Source organism: Polypterus senegalus, chromosome 4 (genome assembly GCF_016835505.1).
Source record: "Polypterus senegalus isolate Bchr_013 chromosome 4, ASM1683550v1, whole genome shotgun sequence".
NCBI lineage: Eukaryota > Metazoa > Chordata > Cladistia > Polypteriformes > Polypteridae > Polypterus > Polypterus senegalus.
In genome coordinates this window covers 246,492,130-246,514,187 of record NC_053157.1, presented here as the reverse complement: position 1 = coordinate 246,514,187, position 22,058 = coordinate 246,492,130, and the positions used below count along the sequence as shown (strand labels likewise).

The 22,058-nt window shown below is 40.9% G+C and overlaps 1 protein-coding gene across 1 annotated transcript; it reads right to left on the bottom strand.

The window, feature by feature from the left end:
* Positions 1 to 20,100: 20,100 nt before the first annotated feature.
* Positions 20,101 to 21,769, bottom strand: LOC120528406 (E3 ubiquitin/ISG15 ligase TRIM25-like). The gene is made up of 2 exons (XM_039752564.1): positions 21,149 to 21,769; positions 20,101 to 20,302 (listed from the first exon to the last, which is right to left on the bottom strand). Exons 1-2 carry the CDS (start codon positions 21,725 to 21,727, stop codon positions 20,297 to 20,299), a joined length of 585 nt encoding a protein of 194 aa, XP_039608498.1. The 5' UTR covers positions 21,728 to 21,769; the 3' UTR covers positions 20,101 to 20,296.
* Positions 21,770 to 22,058: the final 289 nt, after the last annotated feature.

The window sequence follows — 22,058 nt, the reverse complement described above, 5'->3', positions numbered from 1 at the left end:
ATTAATCATGATTAATCTGACGTTACGGTTCATATTTCACAAGGTTAATTGGTATCACTTAAGATTAGGTGTCCATAAGTACGCTGCATTTTACCATGTATTATAATATGTATAATTACAGAGTAACTAGGTGTTTTTACCACGTACTTACTGTGTAATGCTGTGATTAATTACTTAATTGTAATTGTCATCCCACTGTTTATATGCATACGTCCTTAGAAAAATTGTGGAATAATAATTATATTTAGTACTTAATTATAGTGTTACATTCTATTACACAGTAAGTACAAAGTAATAACAGCCAGTTACTCTGTAATTATACAGATAAATCCAATGGTATGTACAGCATAATTATGGACACCTAAAGTGATTCTGGTTTATTATTATATCCTATGAACTAAATCATCAGATCAGCTATAAATATAATAATTTCAGTATTGTAATATACTGGGAATAATTCTCAGAGGATTTCAGAAATTATGTTCATTTTCAAACTTATGATAAACAACAGACAGTATTTTGGACAAGTCTGTAACATTGCTCAAGTCCACTGTCATCCTTATTTAACCTTCTTAACCAGTTGCTAAGACACACAAGGTTGTTCACATTTTCAGATTTTACAGTAGATCTCCTTTTGTGCACAATATGAAAAAGAAAAAAGGCAGCTGCACAATCCACCATGGAACATGAGCATGAAAAATTGATTTTGAAATGAAATAACAAACCATCTGAGTCACAACATCCTAATTCTATTGTCAGGTTGTAATTAGTTTTGCTTGTTAGTATTTATTAATAGTTTGTTACTATTTTATAAAATAAATAACACTACTTAGCACAGCATTGAGAGTTGCTTCTGTGATTACATGTCATGTTTATTTTGAATGCTTACAGTAGCAGGAGCTCTAGAATGAATGTCTAATAAAAGAAGAACCGTTGTTATCGAGTCAGCTGTTGTTACAGTACAGCTTTAGGAGCCACACCGTTCTTAGCCTTTTTAATGTATGTCTGAAGAAGTGATCACTTACATAAAATAACCCTAAAAGCAGCAATTAAAATTCAGGAATTAAAAATCTCAGGATCTGATCTCCTTGCAAATAATTCATATACAAAGAGCTTACATTTCTGTGTTCATAGTTAGCTTAGTAACTAGACACTTTATCATCACTTCAATAATTACAAGAATAACAGCACTACAATCCATAAGCAGACATCTGGAAGCTCATAACTCACCTGCACAGTTCCAGTAGTTTCTCCAGCCAGGTTAGTTTATTGAACTCTGCAGATGTTAACATGGCCAGCTCTTCATTGCCGTGTGTGTGTACTGTATACTACTTTGATTTTACACAGAGAGATGTCTTAAATGTTACTTTTAAAATGAAAATTTCCACCAAGAAGAATCAAAGTTGTCTGTTCAATTGTTACATTAACAACTTAATCCTGCATGAATTGAGAAGTGAAATGGTCCTGACCATGATATGTATGGGATAAACATTTGTATATAGCATATAAGGTAAAATTCAGTTCAGGACATTGCAGCAGGCTGCATCAGATGAGATGAAATGAGAGAAGGAGAGCAGATCAGTCCAGGTCAAATGAGAAAGGGGTGATCAGAGAAGGAATGAGGTGGTAAATTCTGTAATCTTGCAATAAATGTGTGTTATATTAATGGATCAAGGCTTTTAAATTAAGCTCAAGTGTTAACACATTAATGCTGACGGCTCTGTTTAAGAAGGAATTTTATAATATTAAATTCTTAAACACTAATTACAAATGTAATGTAGTTAAAATAAAACAACAAAACATGTGGATCAAGTCTGCACTCAGAGCCCACCGGTGTGTTGATGATGCAGTGACTCGGAGTCTGAGTTTTATTTACCAACACCTTGATCAGCAGGGCAGATGTGAGGGTCTCAATTGTGGACTTGACCTCTAATTTAGATACCAACATCTCAGAGCTCCATGATAAGAAACTGGCCGAGTTCAGCCTGCCCAGTCCAATCCACCATTGGATCTCAGACTTTGTTCCAGGTAGTAAACAGTGCCGGTGCAGTTGGGCGCACACATGTCTGACCTGTTAACCCTCGTCGCCTCACTTTCTGTTTTCCTTTCCTGTGTTGTCAGTTGGCCACAGCCCAGCAGTTCTGGTCATGACAGACATTGTTAGGTTCAATTTATGTTCATCAGTGCTGAACTGCTTTAGCTTATAGATTTGTTTAAACACCCAGTATCATGATATGTAGACATTATATAGTTTATTATTTGTAAAGTCTGTTAATGTGTTTCACCTGTGAACTTGTTATGTGTACTCAGTGGAGTGTTCAGGTGGTCCTGAAGTGGTCAGGGTTCTAATGCACTCCTCTAATTTGCTTATCTTGATCACCAAAATATATGAAGAAATACTCTCACTCTGTGAAACTCTCTTTAATGTCAGTAGGTGTAATGAGTCTGAGTAAACGACACCACAGTTATAAAACACATGAGCCTGGGGAAGCATGGTGGAAAATGGATTAACGAGAACTTTAATGAGGAGCCCACCTGACAGAATGTAAAGGACAGAGAAGACAGCAGAAGCTCATTCAGATTTAATGATATCACAAAGCACTGAAGTTGATCCCAATTCAATTTCATTTATGTCGTCACTACTTTCAACTTCACAACACTTCATTTTTACACCGAGCAGGCCCTGCCAGTTTAACAGAACTTTCTGTTCCTTATTTTATGTTGATTGTTATGCAGAGAACATGTAAAGAATCCTAATGTGAAATGAAGAAGTAGCTTTAAAGGGAGTAAATAGAAAAAGTACAGTATCTCTATATTCATAACCAATAAATGGTCTGACGTCGTGCCAGGGCATAATGTCATCCAGTGTCCACCAGAGGGCAGAAATGTCCAAGGAACAGAAGAAACACAAAGCACAAAGAAAGATGAATGTGAGGGCTGGCATGTCAGGTGCACAGAGGTTCATAAATGTAAAACACGACCAAAACAGATAGACGTACCATTGTACCATTTATTGTATTTAAAAAAACAGGTGTTTCACTGTGCTAATAAGAAATCTAATATTTTCCTTGAACATTCAAGAACTCTGTTTAATATGAGAGTGTGAACTCACTCAGCTAGTCACTTTAAGGGACATTAGAAAAAATTCTAAATAGTAAAGACTTAAAGATAAATGTAAAAGAGAGGGTCTTCTTAATGCATCCCAGTGTCCCTGTGATTATCATCCTGGTCCTCCTAATGGAGTTTAATAAAACATGAAGAGTCACAGTACCTGATGGAGTCAAAGACAGGATGTCCCACTGGCCGATCTTCTCCAGACTCTTTTTCAGACCTGACAGCTCCTTTAGCAGGTCCTCAGAAGAAAAGTCGGCAGTGAAAGTCAAGCTGAGCGAGTCTCCATCAGCAGGAAGGACGCAGCGAGATGAGAAAGTCTGCATCAGGATAGAAGAGGGAACAAGGAGAAATAAAAAGTAACATTAATAAGAAGGACCTCCTCTCAAATGAGAATCAGCATATTGAACAAAGATTTTGGGTTTAGACAGATTACTTTTCATTCATTTATTGGTTATTTATAGGAAAATATTTCAATATAGTGGACCAAAGATGTCAGGTGCCTTGACTTTCAAAAAGATTTGCATAAGAGGTCAATCATCAGAGTGTAGATAAGTGGACTGAGGGGTCAGCGGACAGGCAGGCACAGAACTGAATTAGCCGACAAAACAAGGCATTGGGCTCTTTAATGTACTGAGATGAAATTAATTAGATAGATAGATAGATAGATAGATAGATAGATAGATAGATAGATAGATAGATAGATAGATAGATAGATAGATAGATAGATAGATATGAAGGAGTTGGTGTCTTCTTTTTTAAGGTAGCATCATTTAAAATGACTCTTACTAAGAATAAGTTTCATACAAATGTGTTTCCTCAAGCAAACAACTGTAGATTTACCTCCCTATCATGTAGTTGAAGGCTGAGCTTTGAGATTTTTACATAAACTGTGGAAATATTAGGCAAATATGAAATTGCACTGAGTGGTCTGTTCTTGTCATTTGTAAAAACTCCTCAGCTCTCTTGATTTTGAAGTTTCTCAGGTCCCACACACCCCAGTCTGATCAGACTCCCTGTGAAGTGTTGCTCTCACCTTCAGGAAGTGCAGATGGTCCTTGGTCTCTGAAAGCTCCTTCAGCTCAGCTTCTCTCCTCTTCAGCTCTTCAATCTCCTTCTTCAGTTGCTCCATGACTCCTTCAGCCTTCTTTGTTTCTCTCTTTTCTTGTTCTCTGATCCTCTCAGTCAGTTTCCTGTGGTCTTCCTCAATGCAGTGAATCAGATCAGCGAAGCTCTTCTCATGTTCCCCCATCACTCTTTCCACAGAAAGCTGTTGGATAGGAGATAAATAATGAATTGAGTCACCTGATTAAAATAACAGTTACAAGACACCTTTGTTAGTATTTTGAGGTTGTAGAGGAGAGTTTGAATTAGTAGAAGGGTGGCGGGAGTATTCCATACCTAGTATTCCCCTGGTACTCTTGGTGGCAGCATCTGCTTATGGCACTTGCAGGTCTGTATGGAATATGCAGTCTTAGTAAGCAGCTCTGTAGGATCTATGAGAGCCATTGGCACAAGCTACTAGGGGACAGCACAGGGCGGTTACACAGGGTGGTATTTAAAATGAGCCTCACCTGGTCAGAGAGTGGAGCAAGACAATGTTAACCTGAAGTTGAGAATGAGAGGGGATGAGAAGAATAAGACGAAGATGAAGAAGATGAAAGGGGTATTGTTGAGAAAAGCGGGTGTGTTGTAAGGCATTTGTGTGCAAGTAAAATATATATAGTGTTATTGTGCAAAGACTAAAACTGTCAAGTTTTGACTTTGGTAGGGAAAATTTTGAGCAGATGCAGCAACGTCTAAGGAGGATGGACTGGGATAAGCATTTAAGTGCGGAGACAGTCGAGGAGCAGTGGAACAGATTTAAAAATGTTTTACACTGATACATACCTAAAACTGGAATTCAACGGACATTTTTGAAAACTCCACAGTGAGTTACAAAAGAGTTAAAAAAGAAGTTGCAAAAGAAAAAAAACAGACAATAAGGTAAATTAAGACTAAAATCTCCATTGTGAATTGTAAGGAGTATGTGAACATGAGGACAACGATTAAGAAGGATATCAAGGAGGGTAAAAGGCAGTTAAAGAGGAATATAACAGATAAGGAGAAAGATGACCTAACAGATTATTTCAGCATTTCAGTAGTAAAAGAACAGTCAAGGAAGAGGTGAAGTGTATCAGGAATAGTAAACAGGAATTTAAAAATACAAACAGTGAACATACTGGGGAATCATGAAGGACTGGAAAATGGCAAATATTATCCCATTATAATAAAAGGGTCACCTGGCAAATCCAAGCAACAATATGGCAGTAAGCTGAATGTGCATCACAAGAAAATTAATCAAAGGAATTTTTAAGGGTAAGATTGAGCAGCACATGGCAAGAACACTCAGCATGGATTCAGAAGAGGGGAGGTCGTGTTTTACTAACATGCTGGAATTCTATAAGGAAGCAAGAAAAGGGTAAGATCAAAGTGCAGCAGATGATATTATTTATCTGTATATTCAGAAAGCAAGAAAGGTACCGCATGATAAGTTGGGCATCAAACTAAAAGAAGTGAGAGTTCAGGGTGAGCAGAAGGGGGCAGTGCTGGGGCGCTGCTGTTTTATTATATATTAATGATTTGGATAGGAATTTAAGTAACACGCTAGTTAAATTTGCAGATGATGCCGAAAGATGTGGATTAGCAGATAATCTGGAATCCATTAAATCATTACAGAGGGACTTGGACAGAGTACAGGCTTGAGCAGATTTGTGGTATAAGGATGTAAGTGTAGAGTATAAGGGTACACACTGTCCAGGATCGTCAACCCCAAAGCTGGAGGTGTTCAGCTGTTTTTAGTACCTTGCAGAGCTGCACAGTGACTCTGATATCTCTGAGACAGTAGGCAGGGATGATGATTCCTAAAAGTAGTCATAGTCAGGAATTCAGTTATTTTGAGAATTGAGATTAGATACAGAGAGTCTCATAAGCTGTGTTGTCTTCTGAGTACACAGGTAGAACACATCTATGGATGGCTACCAGAGCATTGGATGATCCAGCTGTCATTATCAAGCTTGTCCAGGTGTCACATAACAATCAAAATAGGTGGGACAGACTGACAGTTCTGCAGTACAGATTTAAGCGTTGAGTGTAAAGCCGAGGAGCAGAACTGACAAAGTGGTCATCTCAGGACGTCTACCTGTGCCACACCAGTCCATGTGAGATTAGGAAGATTAGAAGGCTTAATACACATCTGAAGTGTTTGTGTGAGAAGAAGTTGGGACGGGTAATATTTGGAGGGCATTAATGTAAGTTTAATATGTGTCACAAATAAATTAATGATAGCAATTATAAAGAAAAGACTGAGCAACACAGATCTAGGTGAGGAGTGCCAGCGAGCAGTCAGTGTGGGTTTAGATGGGGAGTTCATGTCTCACTAATGTGCTGGAATTCAATAATAAAACAAGAAAAGCATAAAATTATAAACCAGTATGGAAGTCTTTCTGGCACAAGGGCTCACATTCAGTCACTTGTTCATCCTTGACTGTCACTTCTCTGTCTTTACTGGTCTGCACCATATTGAGTGACAAGTTGAACCCAAAATGTTTGACCAGAAGGGCACACCCCAGTTGTCTGATTCTGCTGTGTTTTCTATTTTAGTACACCAGATGGCACTGGGCTTTTAACAGAAATCTGTCGTAAATAAATCAAATTGAAAAGTTTAGTCTGTCCAGACAGAAATATGTATGAAGAGTTCTTGATCTGCCAATGAGAAAATTCTTATAAATGGATCCTGGAAGAACTGGGAATGAAATAGGAAGCAACTCTGGACAGTTTGCCAGTCAAATGTACATTAAAACGTGTGGATGTGTGTCTTAAAATACGAATGGTTAAATTGTAGCTCTGCTGCATAGAAAATGTTGTTCGTTTGCCGCTTTTCTGTCTGATCTACTTATGTGGGTATGAAGATAGTCCATACATTCTGTTTGAGGAATAGACGAGTAATTGACAGCGCAGAACACCTGAAGGCTGGACAGCTGGTTGTAATAGGAATTTGCATAAATCACACAATTATATGAAAGGAGAAAGAGAACAACAATTGGAGGAAAAAACGAGAAAACTCGCTAAACAGAGCAGCATCTGTGAAAAGGAACTACGGCTCTAAAGACCTGTCTAAATAGGTGAAGGTCAGCAATCGTCTCCACGGACATGAATCTTGAATTTAATCCCAACTAGCAGACTCAGTGAGCTCACTGCAGTCATTTTATTATAATGGCTCAGGACTGACTGGGAAAACATTTTACTTTTTAATTTTCAGATTCTATCATTGGCCATCTTCTACAATTCATGTCCACATTATATAGTCAGACAACCTGAACTCTGAAGTGTTGTGTAAACTTCAGAAGGGCCTGAGGTGTGTATTTCACTCTCTATATTTCTATTCACATGTATGGCGGTTATTGTGTGTTGACTGTCATTGTCATTTTCATCTTTGTGTCTTTCTTTTCCAATTGTTTATTTTTTCCTTCTTTTCTGAAATTGCCTTATAACTGTCTTTTGATGTATACTGTATATATTCATTTGACTGTTTAGAGCTGATGATATCAATAAATGAATGTACAGCAGGACTCCTCAGGGTCTGATACTGGCCTGTCCTTATATTAGTGTAGGAAGGTGGGTGGCAGCAATCGGCCCATTTCAGCAGATCAGCATGTAAACAGGTGGAGGTGTCGCATTATCAGCACTCAGTCCAGCAGCCTAACACCTTCACTTATGTCAATAAGTCCAATAAAGCTGCAACATATCAGAATGAACAGAGAAAGTCCATTAGGGAATGTTGTGTCGACTGATCCAACTCAGAACATCAGTGCCAACCTTCATTATGAGTTACTGTTAGGGGGAGTGAAGTCACCTTTAAGTGGAGGAATGAGAAACCTGAGGACATGAGGGTCTTGTGGTCTGAATTCCTAATGACTAAAACATGAAATGCTGTCAGCAGTGAAACGCCATGAAGGACAAAATAAACCATCTTCTCTCCTTCTCCATCTCCTGTCCTAACACGTCATCACCACAAACTCACAACCCTTTTAGTTTTATCCTCTCTTTGATATGAAGTGTTGTCTTAATTCCACTCACCTTCATCTCCTCCACTGTTCTCCTCGTCTCCTTCAGTTTCTTCTCTTTCTCTTCAAGTCTCCTCCTAATTTCACTCAGTGTCGCCCCAGCTGTTTCTGTTTGGAAACACAAGAGGACACATGGGGGTCTCATCAGAATTCTCTTCCATTTTCTGAGCTTGTGGTGTCATTTTGAGAGATTAAGTTTGTACAACACATTTGTTTCACATTCCATGACACAACTTACTGTTTCTGTCACACTTGTCTTCATATGTGACACAGTAGTTGACACACAGAGATTTAATTAAACAAATATGAATATCACAAAACATTCAAAATAAGGTTTAATTTAACAGTTCAATCAAGATGGAGTTTGTGCTTGAAGAGAGCTACAAATAAAGGAGACAGTCTGAAGGCTCACTGGTGTACGAGTCAATCCTTGAGATTTAGAAGACATCACATCGACAACCAGGATATCAGAGCTTCACACATAAGAACTGAGGAAACCTGCAAACCCAGGAGACCTCATGGCAAAGGACTGCAATTGTAGGACCAACAAGGCCATTGTGGAGTTGAGACTTGTGAGAACTTTCTCAAATGTTTGGTCATTTTATGGAGTCAAGTGAGATAACTGAGGCCAAGAAGACACAAGTGAGTCTGAGGAGTTCAGGAAAAAGTGAAATCTGAAGAGGAGTTTAATGAGCTCAGAGAAATCTGACAAGAAATCAAAGGAGTCACTAATAGAAATACTTAAAGAAACATTATAACTGAAGATCAGAGGCACAAATAATAACAGCAGTGAAAGCTAACTAACTCAGAGTTCAAACATGAAGAAGAGCAAACGAGTCACACACAGTGGGCTGCTTTATGGCTTGGAGGGCATGTGGCTTGGCTATTTTACAGAGAGGCGCAGATCCAGGTGTCATTGTCAACGTCACAGTAAGTGACAAAAGTAAGAGCAGGCTGGCAATTGTGTAAGAAAAAAGTGGAAATGGAGGAGCTGAGATTAGAAGTAGAAGACACCCGGTGGTCTTATCAGAAGTGCTGTCTGTGACACAAGACACTACTGGGAGGACTGGAGAGATCAGACAGTTTAACATGAGGTTCAAATTGGGTTTAAGATGGAGGGGCACAGGGCTAAGGGGCATCAGGGGGATTTTTACAGCAGGTGGCAGCTACACGCCTGGCATGGGATCCACTGATGTTATGGGAAGGCAAACAAGGAGGTCAGTCGTGGATTTTTAACAAGGAGCTTAAGAAGTCAAGGTTGACAAACTGATAAAGAGAAACAGGCAGTGATTTTAATAAGACTAAGAAATACGCTGAGCTGGATATTAATATGAAAGTCAATAAAGTAAAAAAAATACTGAAACAAAAAACAAATATAGAATCAAACTAGAGAACTAGAAACCAAAAACATAAGACTAATAAATTAAAAGATTATAATAAGAGTAAGTTACAAAAGAGTGAAAACCTCGAACGAGAGTGAAAAAGAACACAAATAACACGAGTGTATAGCTGTCGGTGAGTTTATGAAAGACTAGGCTTAGACATTCATGAAGCCGAACAGGCCATGAGAATAATAAAAGTGTAAAAGGTAACTTTGAAATGTCTTGAGTAAAGGGGATAAGTCAAAATCAAATTGGCAATGCATTTAAAATAGGAGATCTGAATACGTGAGGTCATCAAAAAGTAAACAAATTAATGGCAGTTATATGGAGGAACACATAAATAAGATGTGACTGCAAGAAATGAAACCTGACTAATGCCAAGGGAAGCCAAGAACAGAAATGGATACACAAGATGTAGAAATGCCAGTGTGTGTTGGTGGTGTAGAATTTCATTAATAACTGACTCCTTCCAATCTGTGAGGGTACAGAGATTTACCCAGAGAGCATTATGGGTGCTGACATTAGGAGCGGGCTACAGACCACCAAATACAGATAAGCGTGTCAAACAGGCAAATACAGCTTTAAATGGCTGAGGCCCCACGTACTGTACATATCTGAACTTATCTGCACATTCACACAAAGAGCACATTAAGATCTCATGATTTCAGTCTAAAAAGAGTCCAAGGATTAGTAAAACATCAGAGGGTGTTTGAACTTTACGCTGCAGGGTCTCAAATCTGTGGACTGATCTACCTGCTCATATAAGAGATGCCACTTCACTCTCAGGCTGAGGACTCACCACTTTAGCCTGGCATAGCTGGTTGGGCTAACTGTTAGCTGTGCTTATTATGTCTCTGTTAGTCATTTGTATAAAAGTGTTAGGTTATATAATCATCATGAACTCTTACTAAAACTTCTCTATTCTGTTTCATTTCTCATTTCAGTATTCTGCTGTTCCACTTCTCCACTGCCAATCTGTTTAGAAACCGATGACTAAGATACCTGAGGTATCGGGAGCCTTGAAGTTGAAGAGTTAAAGGACCGATTAGCGTGCCCAGCACAGACTTATACAGTAGAAGGACCAGCAGGAGGTGGGTGGCCAGTAGGCTGAGGTCTTCTGACATGTCACTGCCTCTGACTTTACATCATATAAATGGCCATCGACCCTCAGCAGGTTTATTTTCTCCAGATTTGTTGACAAGTTGTAGTTTCTGATTTCCTCTTCTCTTTTGTTAACTGGCCTTGTCTTAATGATGGTATTAATGGAGGTCTCCTGTTTGATCCTTCAGTGTTACTCAGTTGAAGTTGCTTTGTTCAATGTCTGTTTAAACTAATCTTTATTCTTATGCGTGTACATGTTGTAATTTGTAAAGTTTGTAATTATATTTTACCTGTCAGCTTGTCTCCAGTGAACTGAGTCTGCAGCGAGAACAACAATACAAATAATACTGAAAAATAAAAAAATATCTCCAAGTTTTTAACAATTAAAAAAAATGCAAATTTACAGAGGATATGATAGTAATGGTGGGCTTTATTATCCAAATATTAACTAGGAAACCCTATGAAGCAGAGACAAGTTCATCAGTGTAGTATCTCACTCTATATTCACACAGAATGTTTAAACACCAAAGAGAGAAGAAGCAGCCTTTCCAGAGTATTAATTGTGTAATAAACAGGACATAATTCAGGGGTATCACTCATCCATCTATTAGGATCCAGAGATCAGAAGGTGTGGATTGAAAGGTGTAAAGAAAACCCAAAAATGGGTCAATTCTAGTGAAGCAAATTTGTCAACTTCAATTTGTCAAAAACTCCGCCATTGCCAGTCCCAAGCCCGGAAGAAAAAGGAGGAGGTTTGGGCGTTGGGCTAGCAACCCCACTCCGTAAAACCCCAACGCTATAGAAACGCCAAAAAGAGAAACAGAGACTAACTTCCTGGAAGATGAAGGATCACCGACAACTCGGAGATACAAGACGCTAGATGGTGAAAGTCAAAAGGAAACCACCGAGCCGACTACCCTTCTTTCGACCAGGAGAACCCTTATCGGTACATGGAATATCAGGACCATGTACGAGATAGGCAAGACGGCACAGGTAGCTGCCGAGATGAAAAAGAACAACCTGATCATGCTGGGCATCAGTGAAACCAGATGGACACAAGTCGGACAGAGAAAACTAACGACAGGAGAGCTGTTGGTGTACTCCGGGCATGAAGAGAGAAATGTACCCCATATGCAGGGAGTAGGCTTCATGTTGTCCAAACAAGCACAGAGGGCACTGATTGGATGGGAGGCGCACAGCCCCAGGGATCATCACAGCATCCTTCAGAACCAAACATAAGAAGTTAAAACACAATGTCATCCAGAGTTACGCTCCAACCAATGACTCTGATAAAGAAGATAACGACCAGTTCTACAACAGACTGCAGAAAATCGTAGAGACATTTCGAGCCAGAGACATCGTCATCCTTATGGGAGACTTTAACGCCAAGACTGGATCCGACAACACATGATTTGAACAAGTCATGGGGATGCACGGGCTGGTAGTGATGAATGATAATGGAGAGAGATTTACGGAACTGTGTGCGCTCAATAACCTGGTCATCGGAGGTAGCATCTTTCCTCACAAGCGGATCCACAAAAGCACCTGGGTATCACCGGAAAACTTGACAGAAAACCAGATTGACCACATCTGCATTAGTAAGAAGTTTAGAAGATCCCTTCAGGACGTTAGAGTTAGAAGAGGAACAGATGTGGCTTCCGACCACCACCTAGTAGTAGCCAATATGCAGCTGAAGATGAAGAAGAACTGGAAGGAAACAACACAGTGTAGAGTGAAGTATAATGTCAGCCATCTAAAGATCTCCAGCATCAGGGAAGAGTTTGGACTTCAGTTGAAGAACAAGTTTAAGGTGCTACAAGAACTGCACCAGGAAGAGGAAGGAAGTAGTGTACAGATCAATTGGCAGGCAGTAAAAGAGACATTGAGGACAGCCTGTCAAGAAGTGGTCTTAATGAAGAAACATCATCACAAAGAGTGGATCACAGCTGTGACCTTGGGAAAGATAGAAGAGAGAAAACAGAAGAAAGCGGCAGTCAACAACAGCAGGACTAGGGCATCAAAAACCAAAGCCCAAGAGGAATATGCAGAAGCCCATAGAGCAATGAAGAAGAGCATTAGGAAGGACAAGAAAGACTACTATGACGAACTAGCAGCTGAAGAAGAACAGGCAGTGTACAACGGCAACATGAAACAGCTGTATGACACAACTAAGAAACTATCTGGAAAGTACTACAGGCCAGAGCGACCCATCAAAGACAAGGAGGGAAAGGTCATCATAGGACTAGAGCAGCAGATGAACAGATGGGCTGAACATTTTGAGAAGCTTTTGAATAGACCAGTACCACTAAACCCTCCAGACATCAACCCAGCCAACGAAGATCTTCCCATCAATTGTGGTAAGCCGACCTGGGAAGAGATCAGGAAGGCCATCACCCTGATGAAGAACGGGAAGGCAGTCGGACCTGATGACATACCAGCAGAAGCCCTGAAAGTAGACCTGGAAGCATCAGTGGAGATGCTGTACCCCCTTTTCGAGAAGATCTGGGAGGAGGAAGATGCCGACTGACTGGAAGGAGGGTTACCTAGTCAAGCTTCCAAAAAAAGGGGACCTCAGTAACTGTAACAACTACAGAGGCATTACACCTCTGTCAGTGCCAGGCAAGGTCTTCAACCGGATCCTCCTGGAACGGATGAAGGACGTCGTTGATCCACAACTACGAGATGAGCATGCAGGCTTCCGGCAGGATCGATCATGCACAGACCAGATTGCAATGCTGCGCATCATAGTCGAGCAGTCCTTGGAGTGGAACACACCATTATACATCAACTTTGTCGACTATGAGAAGGCGTTTTATAGTGTGGATCGAGGGATCCTGTGGAAGCTTCTCCGGCACTACGGCATCCCAGCCAAGGTGGTCAACCTGATCAAGAGCTCATACGAGGGAATAACCTGCAGAGTGATCCATGGAGGGCAGCTTAACAACAGCTTCCAAGTGAAGACGGGAGTCCGACAGGGATAGTTGTTGTCCCCGTTCCTCTTCCTCATCGCTATCGACTAGATCATGAAGACATCCACCAGTGAACGCAGGATTGGAATCCAATGGACCTTGTGGAGCCAATTGGAAGACTTAGAGTTTGACGATGATCTTGCACTTCTCTCCCACAGTCAGCAGCAGATGCAAGAGACAGCCATATCATCACAGGTTGGACTCAACATCCACACGGAGAAGACCAAGATTCTTAAGATCAACTCCAACAGCAACAACCCAGTCACCTTGAATGGAAGTTCCCTGGAGGAGATACAATCCTTCACCTACCTGGGCAGCATCATAGACCAGCAGGGTGGAACAGATACAGATGTCAAGGCAAGGATCGGCAAAGCAAGAGCTGCCTTCATCCAGCTCAAGAACATCTGGGCTTCCACAGAACTGGCCTTGACCACCAAGATACGTCTGTTCAAAGCCAATGTGAAATCAGTACTGTTGTACGGGGCCGGAAACCTGGAGGACAACCAAAACCACCACCCGAAGAATCCAGACATTCATCAACACCTGTCTCAGAAAGATCCTTCACATTCGCTGGCCAGACACCATCAGTAACACCAACTTATGAGGAAGGACCTGCCAACCTTCAGTAGAAGCAGATATCTGGAAGAGAAGATGGGGATGGATAGGGCACACCCTACGTAAACCGCAAACTAGCATCACCAGACAGGCTCTCAGATGGAACCCCTAAGGAAAGCGGAAGAGAGGCCGTCCAAGAAACACCTGGCGACGCGACCTTGAGGCAGACATCACAAGGATGGGCTACATCTGGAGTCAACTAGAAAGAATGGCCACATGATGCCAGCACTGCCCGCGCCCCCCCAACCACAAAATGCACCTTATCAACACACACCAACATTACATTAGAGCAGGCGGAGGGAGACTCGAGGTCTTATCACACCTCTGTTCTCAGTTAGCTGCCCGGGGCTGGAGGCTAGGAGTGGGAGCTGGCTGTCTGCCTGTGGTCTGGAGTGGTGGGTTGCTTTGCTCTGCGTTGGACGGGGGTGCCTGCTCATTATTACCCCAGCGGAACGGGGCTAACTCTGGCGTCCGGGAATGGTTGGGCCTTGATGCGGCAGCACCGGGACCAGAGTTAGTAGGGTGTATATGGGGAGTGTGAATGGGTGTCTGGCGTACATCCTTGTAAGTCTTGGGTTGTATGTGTATGTGAGAGCATGAGGGAGGGAGTGTATGACTGTGTTTGTGTGTGACTGTATATGTCAGGTGGGGTTTTGGACTCCTCCCCTCTCCTGGGACATCTGGCAATGCTACAACATCTTTGCCTACCCTTCCCCTGCCACATTTTTTTTTTTTTAAGAATCTGTCTGGTCGCTCCCGGTGGCTGCCTGGTGGGATCTGGGTGCCTGGGCTCTGTTGGGTCCTCGCCGGGGTGGGTCGCCCTTGGGTCCCAGGCTGCTGGGTTCCAGGCCCGGCCGACTCGAGGATGAGCAGCTGTGGATGGGCCTGAGGGCTTGCCATTGATATCTCCCAGGACTCTGCTGGCGGCTGGTTGTGGCCCCCCGGGGTGATCCTCTGCTCCTCTCGAGGGGGGTTGGGGCTTCTCTGGTGACTGTCTCCATTTGGTCTCCGCGCTCTGGGGTGACCTCTGGATCTCTGGGCTTGGAACTCCCTCCATCTTCCGCACGTTTTTGGGGGCAGGTCTGTGGCCCTTCACACTCACTATTGGATGCTCCTATAGAGAAACCTTACACATACAAGCGTGCGTACGCACACAAGGTGCTCACATGGTGATTTCATAAGTATGACTTGGACATCTTCAGCACATGACCTAAGGCTGTGGTTGGCCCTAAATGCCTTAGTAATAATTACTTTGTGATTGTCAGCAAACATTTTTACTTTTATATATCTTCATGTAGCCGATGCAGCAATGTTTTTGTGTTGTATATTTTTTTGTGTCTCCCCCTTTCTGCAGGTCTAGAAGCAGATTCTGGTTCATTTATTGTTTATTCTATACGAAACCCCAATTCCCATTTACCTCCATCTCTTCCTTTTCATTCTTCTTTTCTTTCACTTTTGTCTCCGTGTCCGGTTCGAATCTTAAAAACATCTGAAAATATTTCTAATAAAGTTTTGGTATCAGGCGTGACGTCAGCAGAAGCTGTAACGCTCCACCTGAGAGAAAAACTGTAAGGCTAGTCGCCAGCATTCAGACATCAATTCTGATTGCTTCACAGCCGAACAGGACACGGTAAAAAAAAAAAAAAAAAGAAAGAATGGCCCAGGACAGAAATCTCTGGAGATCTACCTTTGGTGGCCCATACCCCGGAAGGGGTGGAGAGCATAAGTAAATAAGTAAGTAAATTTGTTAAAGTCTAAAAGAGACAAACTGGTAGACAGTCGAGGGGCAGAAGGTCAGATTTAAAAGCAGGGCATACAAGGAAGGAAATGTCAGCAAACATGAAAGCATTACAGAATTTTAAAAGAGCTGGACTGAGGATGAACAATGTCGGGTGTGGATCTGCAATAAAGCGCACCAGGTCAGCATGAAGACATTTTGCTTTTCAACACCTGTCATTATGATGTCTGTTACCTCTGAGTGCTTCTGGAAATGAACAGTTAAGGGTTCACAAGCAACTACAAGAAGCTTTGGTGATAATGGACATCCCTGTCTGGTTCCACAGTCTAAACTGAAAGAGTCACAATGGATCTTATTTATACAAATCAAGACTTCTGAACTGTTGTATGGTAACTTAATCCATGCACAAACATTGAGACCACATCAAATTTGCACAATTCAGTACTCAAATATCCTAATTCAACTCTGTCAAAAGGTTCTTTATCATCCAAACACGATGGAACCTTTGGAGGCTCAGACACTTTAGGATAAATAAATTAAACAACTACTGATAATTAAAAAACAGATGTTTACCTTTTGGGCATCTCAGGAATTGACTTATTTAAAAAACCCAAATGAGTTAAGAGTTAAAATATAGATGACATAAAGAAACCAGGATTAAAAATCAGATTCTCCATTATGGTCCATGAATTAGTTAAGTGATTCAAATAAATTTAATAAACAGAAGGACAGCCCATAAATGCCTCAACTGTTTAAACTGTTGCTTGCTCAATGTTTGCTTTCTTGAATTGACAATATTCTTGACATAGTAAACTCGTCATTAGATACGGGGGTCTTTCCAGACTGTCTTAAGACTGCTGTAGTTAAACCCCTACTCAAGAAAAATAGTCTTGATCCCTCTACTTTTGAAACTTTTAGACCCATCTCTAACCTGCCTTTCTTAAGTAAAATTTTAGAGAAGGCAGTCATTATGCAGCTAAATGTCCACCTCAATAAACCTGCTATTCTTGATAAATTTCAGTCTGGTTACAGAACAAATCACAGCACAGAAACTGCACTCGTTAAAGTAGTAAATGACTTGCGAGTGAATGCAGACAGAGGCTATTTATCTGTTCTCATCCTCTTAGATCTGAGTGCTGCATTTGACACCATTGATCACAATATTCTTAGAAATCGCCTTAGTCAATGGGTGGGCCTCTCTGGCAGTGTCTTAAATTGGTTTGAATCCTACCTGGCAGGGAGAAAATTCTTTGTTAGTTGTGGTAATCACATCTCAAAGACACATGATATCCAATATGGTGTTCCACAAGGCTCTATCCTGGTCTGCTGCTCTTTTCAATCTACATGCTTCTGTTAGGTCAGATTATCTCAGGGCACAACGTGAGCTACCACAGCTATGCTGATGACACACAGCTGTACTTATCAATAGCACCTGATGACCCCGACTCTCTTGATTCACTGACACAATGTCTTACTGGTATTTCTGAATAGTAACTTTCTCAAGCTAAATAAAGAGAAAATAGAAATTTTAGTGATTAGCAATAATGGAGACAATGAGATTATCAGAAATAAACTGCATTAGGATTAAAAATCAAGACGGAGGTAAAGAATTTAGGGGTAACTGTTGACTGTAACCTGAATTTTAAATCGCATATTAATCAGACCACTAGGACAAAATGTTTTCACTTAAGAAACATAAGTAAAGGTTAGACCTCTTATATTAATGAAAGATGCTGAGAAATTAGTTCACGCTTTTGTTTTCAGTCGACTAGATTACTGTAATGCACTCCTCTCAGGACTACCCAAAAAAAACATAAATCATTTGCAACGAGTGCAGAATGCAGCTGCTAGAATCCTAACTAGGAAAAGAAAATCCAAACACATTTCTCCAGTTTTGATGTCACTACATTGGTTACCTGTGTCATTCAAAATTGACTTTAAAATACTGCTTATGGTTTATAAAGCCTTAAATAATCTGCTCCATCTTATATATCGTAATGTCTGACACCTTATATTCCAAATCGTAACCTTAGATCCTCAAATGAGTGTCTCCTTAGAATTCCAAAAGCTAAACTTAAAAGAAGTGGTGAGGCGGCCTTCTGCTGTTATGCACCTAAAATCTGGAATAGCCTGCCAATAGGAATTCACCAGGCTGATACAGTAGAGCACTTTAAAACACTGCTGAAAACACATTACTTTAACATGGCCTTCTCATAACTTCCTTTTAATTTAACCCTGAAACTCTGTGTATTCAATTCATTATAATAACTACTCATGGTGGCTCTAAAATCCGTACTAACCCCTGCTCTCTCTTCTGTTTCTTTTCCTGGTTTTCTCTGGTGGCAACCTGCACCATCACCACCTACTCAAAACATCATGATGTTCCTACATTGATGGATTAAAAGCCAGAAGTCTACATAACCTTCATCATCAAGTCCTTCCAAGAGAAAACCTAAATACAAAGAGGACTGTTTCATTTAAGCGAGGTAGAATGCCCAGGGGGGGGGTTGGCGGTCTTGTGGCCTGGAACCCCTGCAGATTTTATTTTTTCTCTCCAGCCATCTGGAGTTTTTGTTTTGTTTTTTTTTTCCTCCCTGGCCATCAGACCTTACTCTTATTCAATGTTAATTAGTGTTGTTTTATTCTAAGTCTTTTATTTCTCTTTTCTTCATCATGTAAAGCACTTTGAGCTACATTATTTGTATGAGAATGTGCTATATAAATAAATGTTGTTGTTGTTGTTGGAGTAAAGAGCAGAGAGCAGAATCAGAGCAGAGGGCCTGGCCTGTCAAAATAGAATTCTTTGACTCCATAAATGAAGAAACGTCAGTCAATCAAGAGTCCTTGGAGCAGTTTATTATCGTGGTATTTTCCCTCCACTTGCCCTTTACCTGTTTCCTCAAGGGTAAGGGTTCTCGTCAAGTTCGTTATCGGGTTGGTCTACTGTTGCACTTTAAGATGAACACACACACACACAGATAAACACACACACAGACCCTAACCACAACAGTGCTCCATGAATGATACACACACGCTGATTAACCCTTAGCACTTTAAACCACACAAGTGCTATAGGAATAACAGCCTGTCATTCAGCACTTCAAGAGACTTACTTATTTTCGCACGGACAACAATACAATGTTTTAGTGATATCTCAGTCCTAAATATTACTTTTGGTCTACAAGAATACATTTAAACATACAAAGACTCAGCACTCTTGACTATAAGCCATTCATCAGCCAAGAATACCTTCTTTATCGTATCTCTCCCTTCTGTTGAGTATAGCGCTCTTCACTCTCAGCCATATAAACCTTGCAGCACAGAAATAATGGCAAAAATCCGGCTGTCACCAGGTGCTCAAAGAAATCTAACTTATTACTTCAATCACTCTAGACATTAAGACAAAGCATTGAAAGTTAAAAGCAGCATGGTATTTATTACAAGAATAATAATAATAATACCACAAGAACAAAGAATACTAGAAAATATGTAGTGATAGGAAAGTCTGACTATATATAGTCTTTAGAAAAAGCTTACGAAAAAGTTACAGATGACAAGGATGAATGTCCCAGGGAGGCGTTTGATTTAGCAGTCGGTGTTCATGATGCCTTTCTGACGACCAGGGCCGTCTTCGTCCATTCCTCTTCTTCTTTCTTCTTCTCCTTTGCTTCTCTTTCTTCTCCCTTTGCTTCTCTCCTCTTCTTTCCAAACCAAGGCATATTTATTATGAAATGTCAAGCCTTGGTTTCACAACACATGCACCTGATTGGCTGGCTGTCCAAATGATTAATGAATTAATTCACTGTCTGTTTTCCCATACAACAAAACCTTTGATGTACTTTGAGGTAGCACTCCCAGGCTATAAACTAAACTTTGTTATTCCAGATGTCCATCCATAAAATGATCAATAGCCTGAGGTACCACCTCAGCATCCTTTCCCAGGCTATAAAACCAAATTAGCACGAAGCTATGAACAAGTGTTATAAAAGTAAGGTGTAAGGGAAGAAAACCTGCTTTAAATTGTCTTAGTTCATCTGTTGTCTTGTCTTGAACAAAATATAATGGAAACCAAAATGTACAGATTTTATACACCATAACAAGCAGTTTATGTGAGGAGCTACACAGGACTTCTAAAAATGTGTCTGAATCTTCTGAGGTGCTGATATTCAAGTGAAACAGAAGTAAGAGAAAGCAGCACATGAAGCTGAGCAGAGGAGAGCAGCCATGTGCATCCCAGGACTTCAGGACAAGGCCACCTTTGACAGACTCAGAGAGTTAAACCTGTTTAGTGTGAGCAGAGGAGACAGCGTAATGACCTCATCCAGGTATTTAAAATCCTGTAAGGCATAGATAAAGTGGATCCAACAGAATTTTTTATTCCTAAGGGTGAATTACATTCTCAAAGACATTAATGGAAATTAAGGGTACATGCATTTAAGACTGAAGCCAGGAAGCTCTTCTTCACACAGAGAGTTTGTGGGACAGAGGAGAAAACTACGGAGACATGGAGTTGAAACTGAAACCTTGAAAACCTTTTATGAAGAATCTGTATGAGATATCAGGGCAGCTTAGCTATTTGATAAACAAAAGGGCTTGATGACTTACACTTGTTTGCCAAATGTGTCCATCTCACAATCATACAGTGTAATTATCAAGGAGCTGACTAATTGAAATTATGTCTGATCACTAATTAGGTGCAGAATTACTTAATAACTTCATAAAATGAGAACATCTTTATTACAAAGCCACTTAAACTTTTTGAGTATTGTAAGAATTTTAGACCTAATCCCAGACATCAATATTCATGAACATGTGAGTGTAATGTGTCTCTCTCAGAGGCCTGTGGTACTCAAGACACAAGTGATCAGAACACAAAGAACCTCCGCTCAGTTTAATGAGAGCACTCAGCTCACTCAACTGTCCATGGATCACACTGCATATCTCATCCTGGACTGTTTCATGTCTTCCACCCACTCTCACCAGGATAGGCTTCAGCTCCCTGCTGTCCTATACAAGCAAACTGAGACACCTACAACATGAAGGAATAGATTTCTCTGCCAAACTGCATTTACATATCACTTAACTCCTTTTTTATTGAGTTTCCATTAAACACTAAACCCCACTCACCTGTTTTCCTTCTCTTTCTGTCTCCAGCTCAACCTTTTCATGACTGTTGTGTTCAGTCATTCCACACATCATGCAGATGCACATCTTGTTGGTTCTGCAAAACATCTCCAGATTTTTGTGATGTTTCTCACAGAGTTTCTCCTTTAGATTTTTATCAGGATCAACCAGCTTGTGTCCCTTCCAGGCTGCTACTTCATAGTGAGACTGCAAGTGAGTCTGACAGTAGGAGGCCATGCAGGTTAGACAGGACTTCGCTGCTCTGAACTTCTTCCCAGTACAGGCGTCACACCCCACATCTCCAGGGCTGGCATAAATCTTAGATGGCGGAGAACTGAGTCCTGTCTTTTTTAATTTTCTGATGACTTCATTCAGCAGAGTGTTTCTTTGCAGGGGAGGCCTTGTCCTGAAGTTCTCTCTATACTGCGGACAGAAGAACTCTTGGCTCTGATTCCAGCAGTCGGTGATGCACTTCAGACAGAAATTGTGACCACGGGGGATGGTGACGGGGTCAGTCAAGGTGTCCAGACACACTGAGCAGGTGAACTCATCCTGTAATCCACCCAGGTGGGCTTCAGCCATCGTCAGTCTGAGGAGAGGCAGGTAGAGAGAATGAGTCAGACAAACAAGGATGAGACTTCTGAAAAAATGAAAGTGAAAGTTTGTCTGGGCTCAGTGAGGAGGAGGAGGAGGAGATTTAAAGAGAAAGCTGAGAGCTCACAGAGAGGGCATGTGAGGAGACACTGAGGGTGAACAGTTAATGTGAGACAGGAGCTCAGAGAGTGAAGATGTACAGTAAGAGAAGAGATGACCTGTCACAGGGGATTTAATGTACGTCAGTATTTCTTATTTATTTATTGCATACTGCACTTCACATTAGTCAGAGTCAGAGCTCAGTGCACATTTACAAATG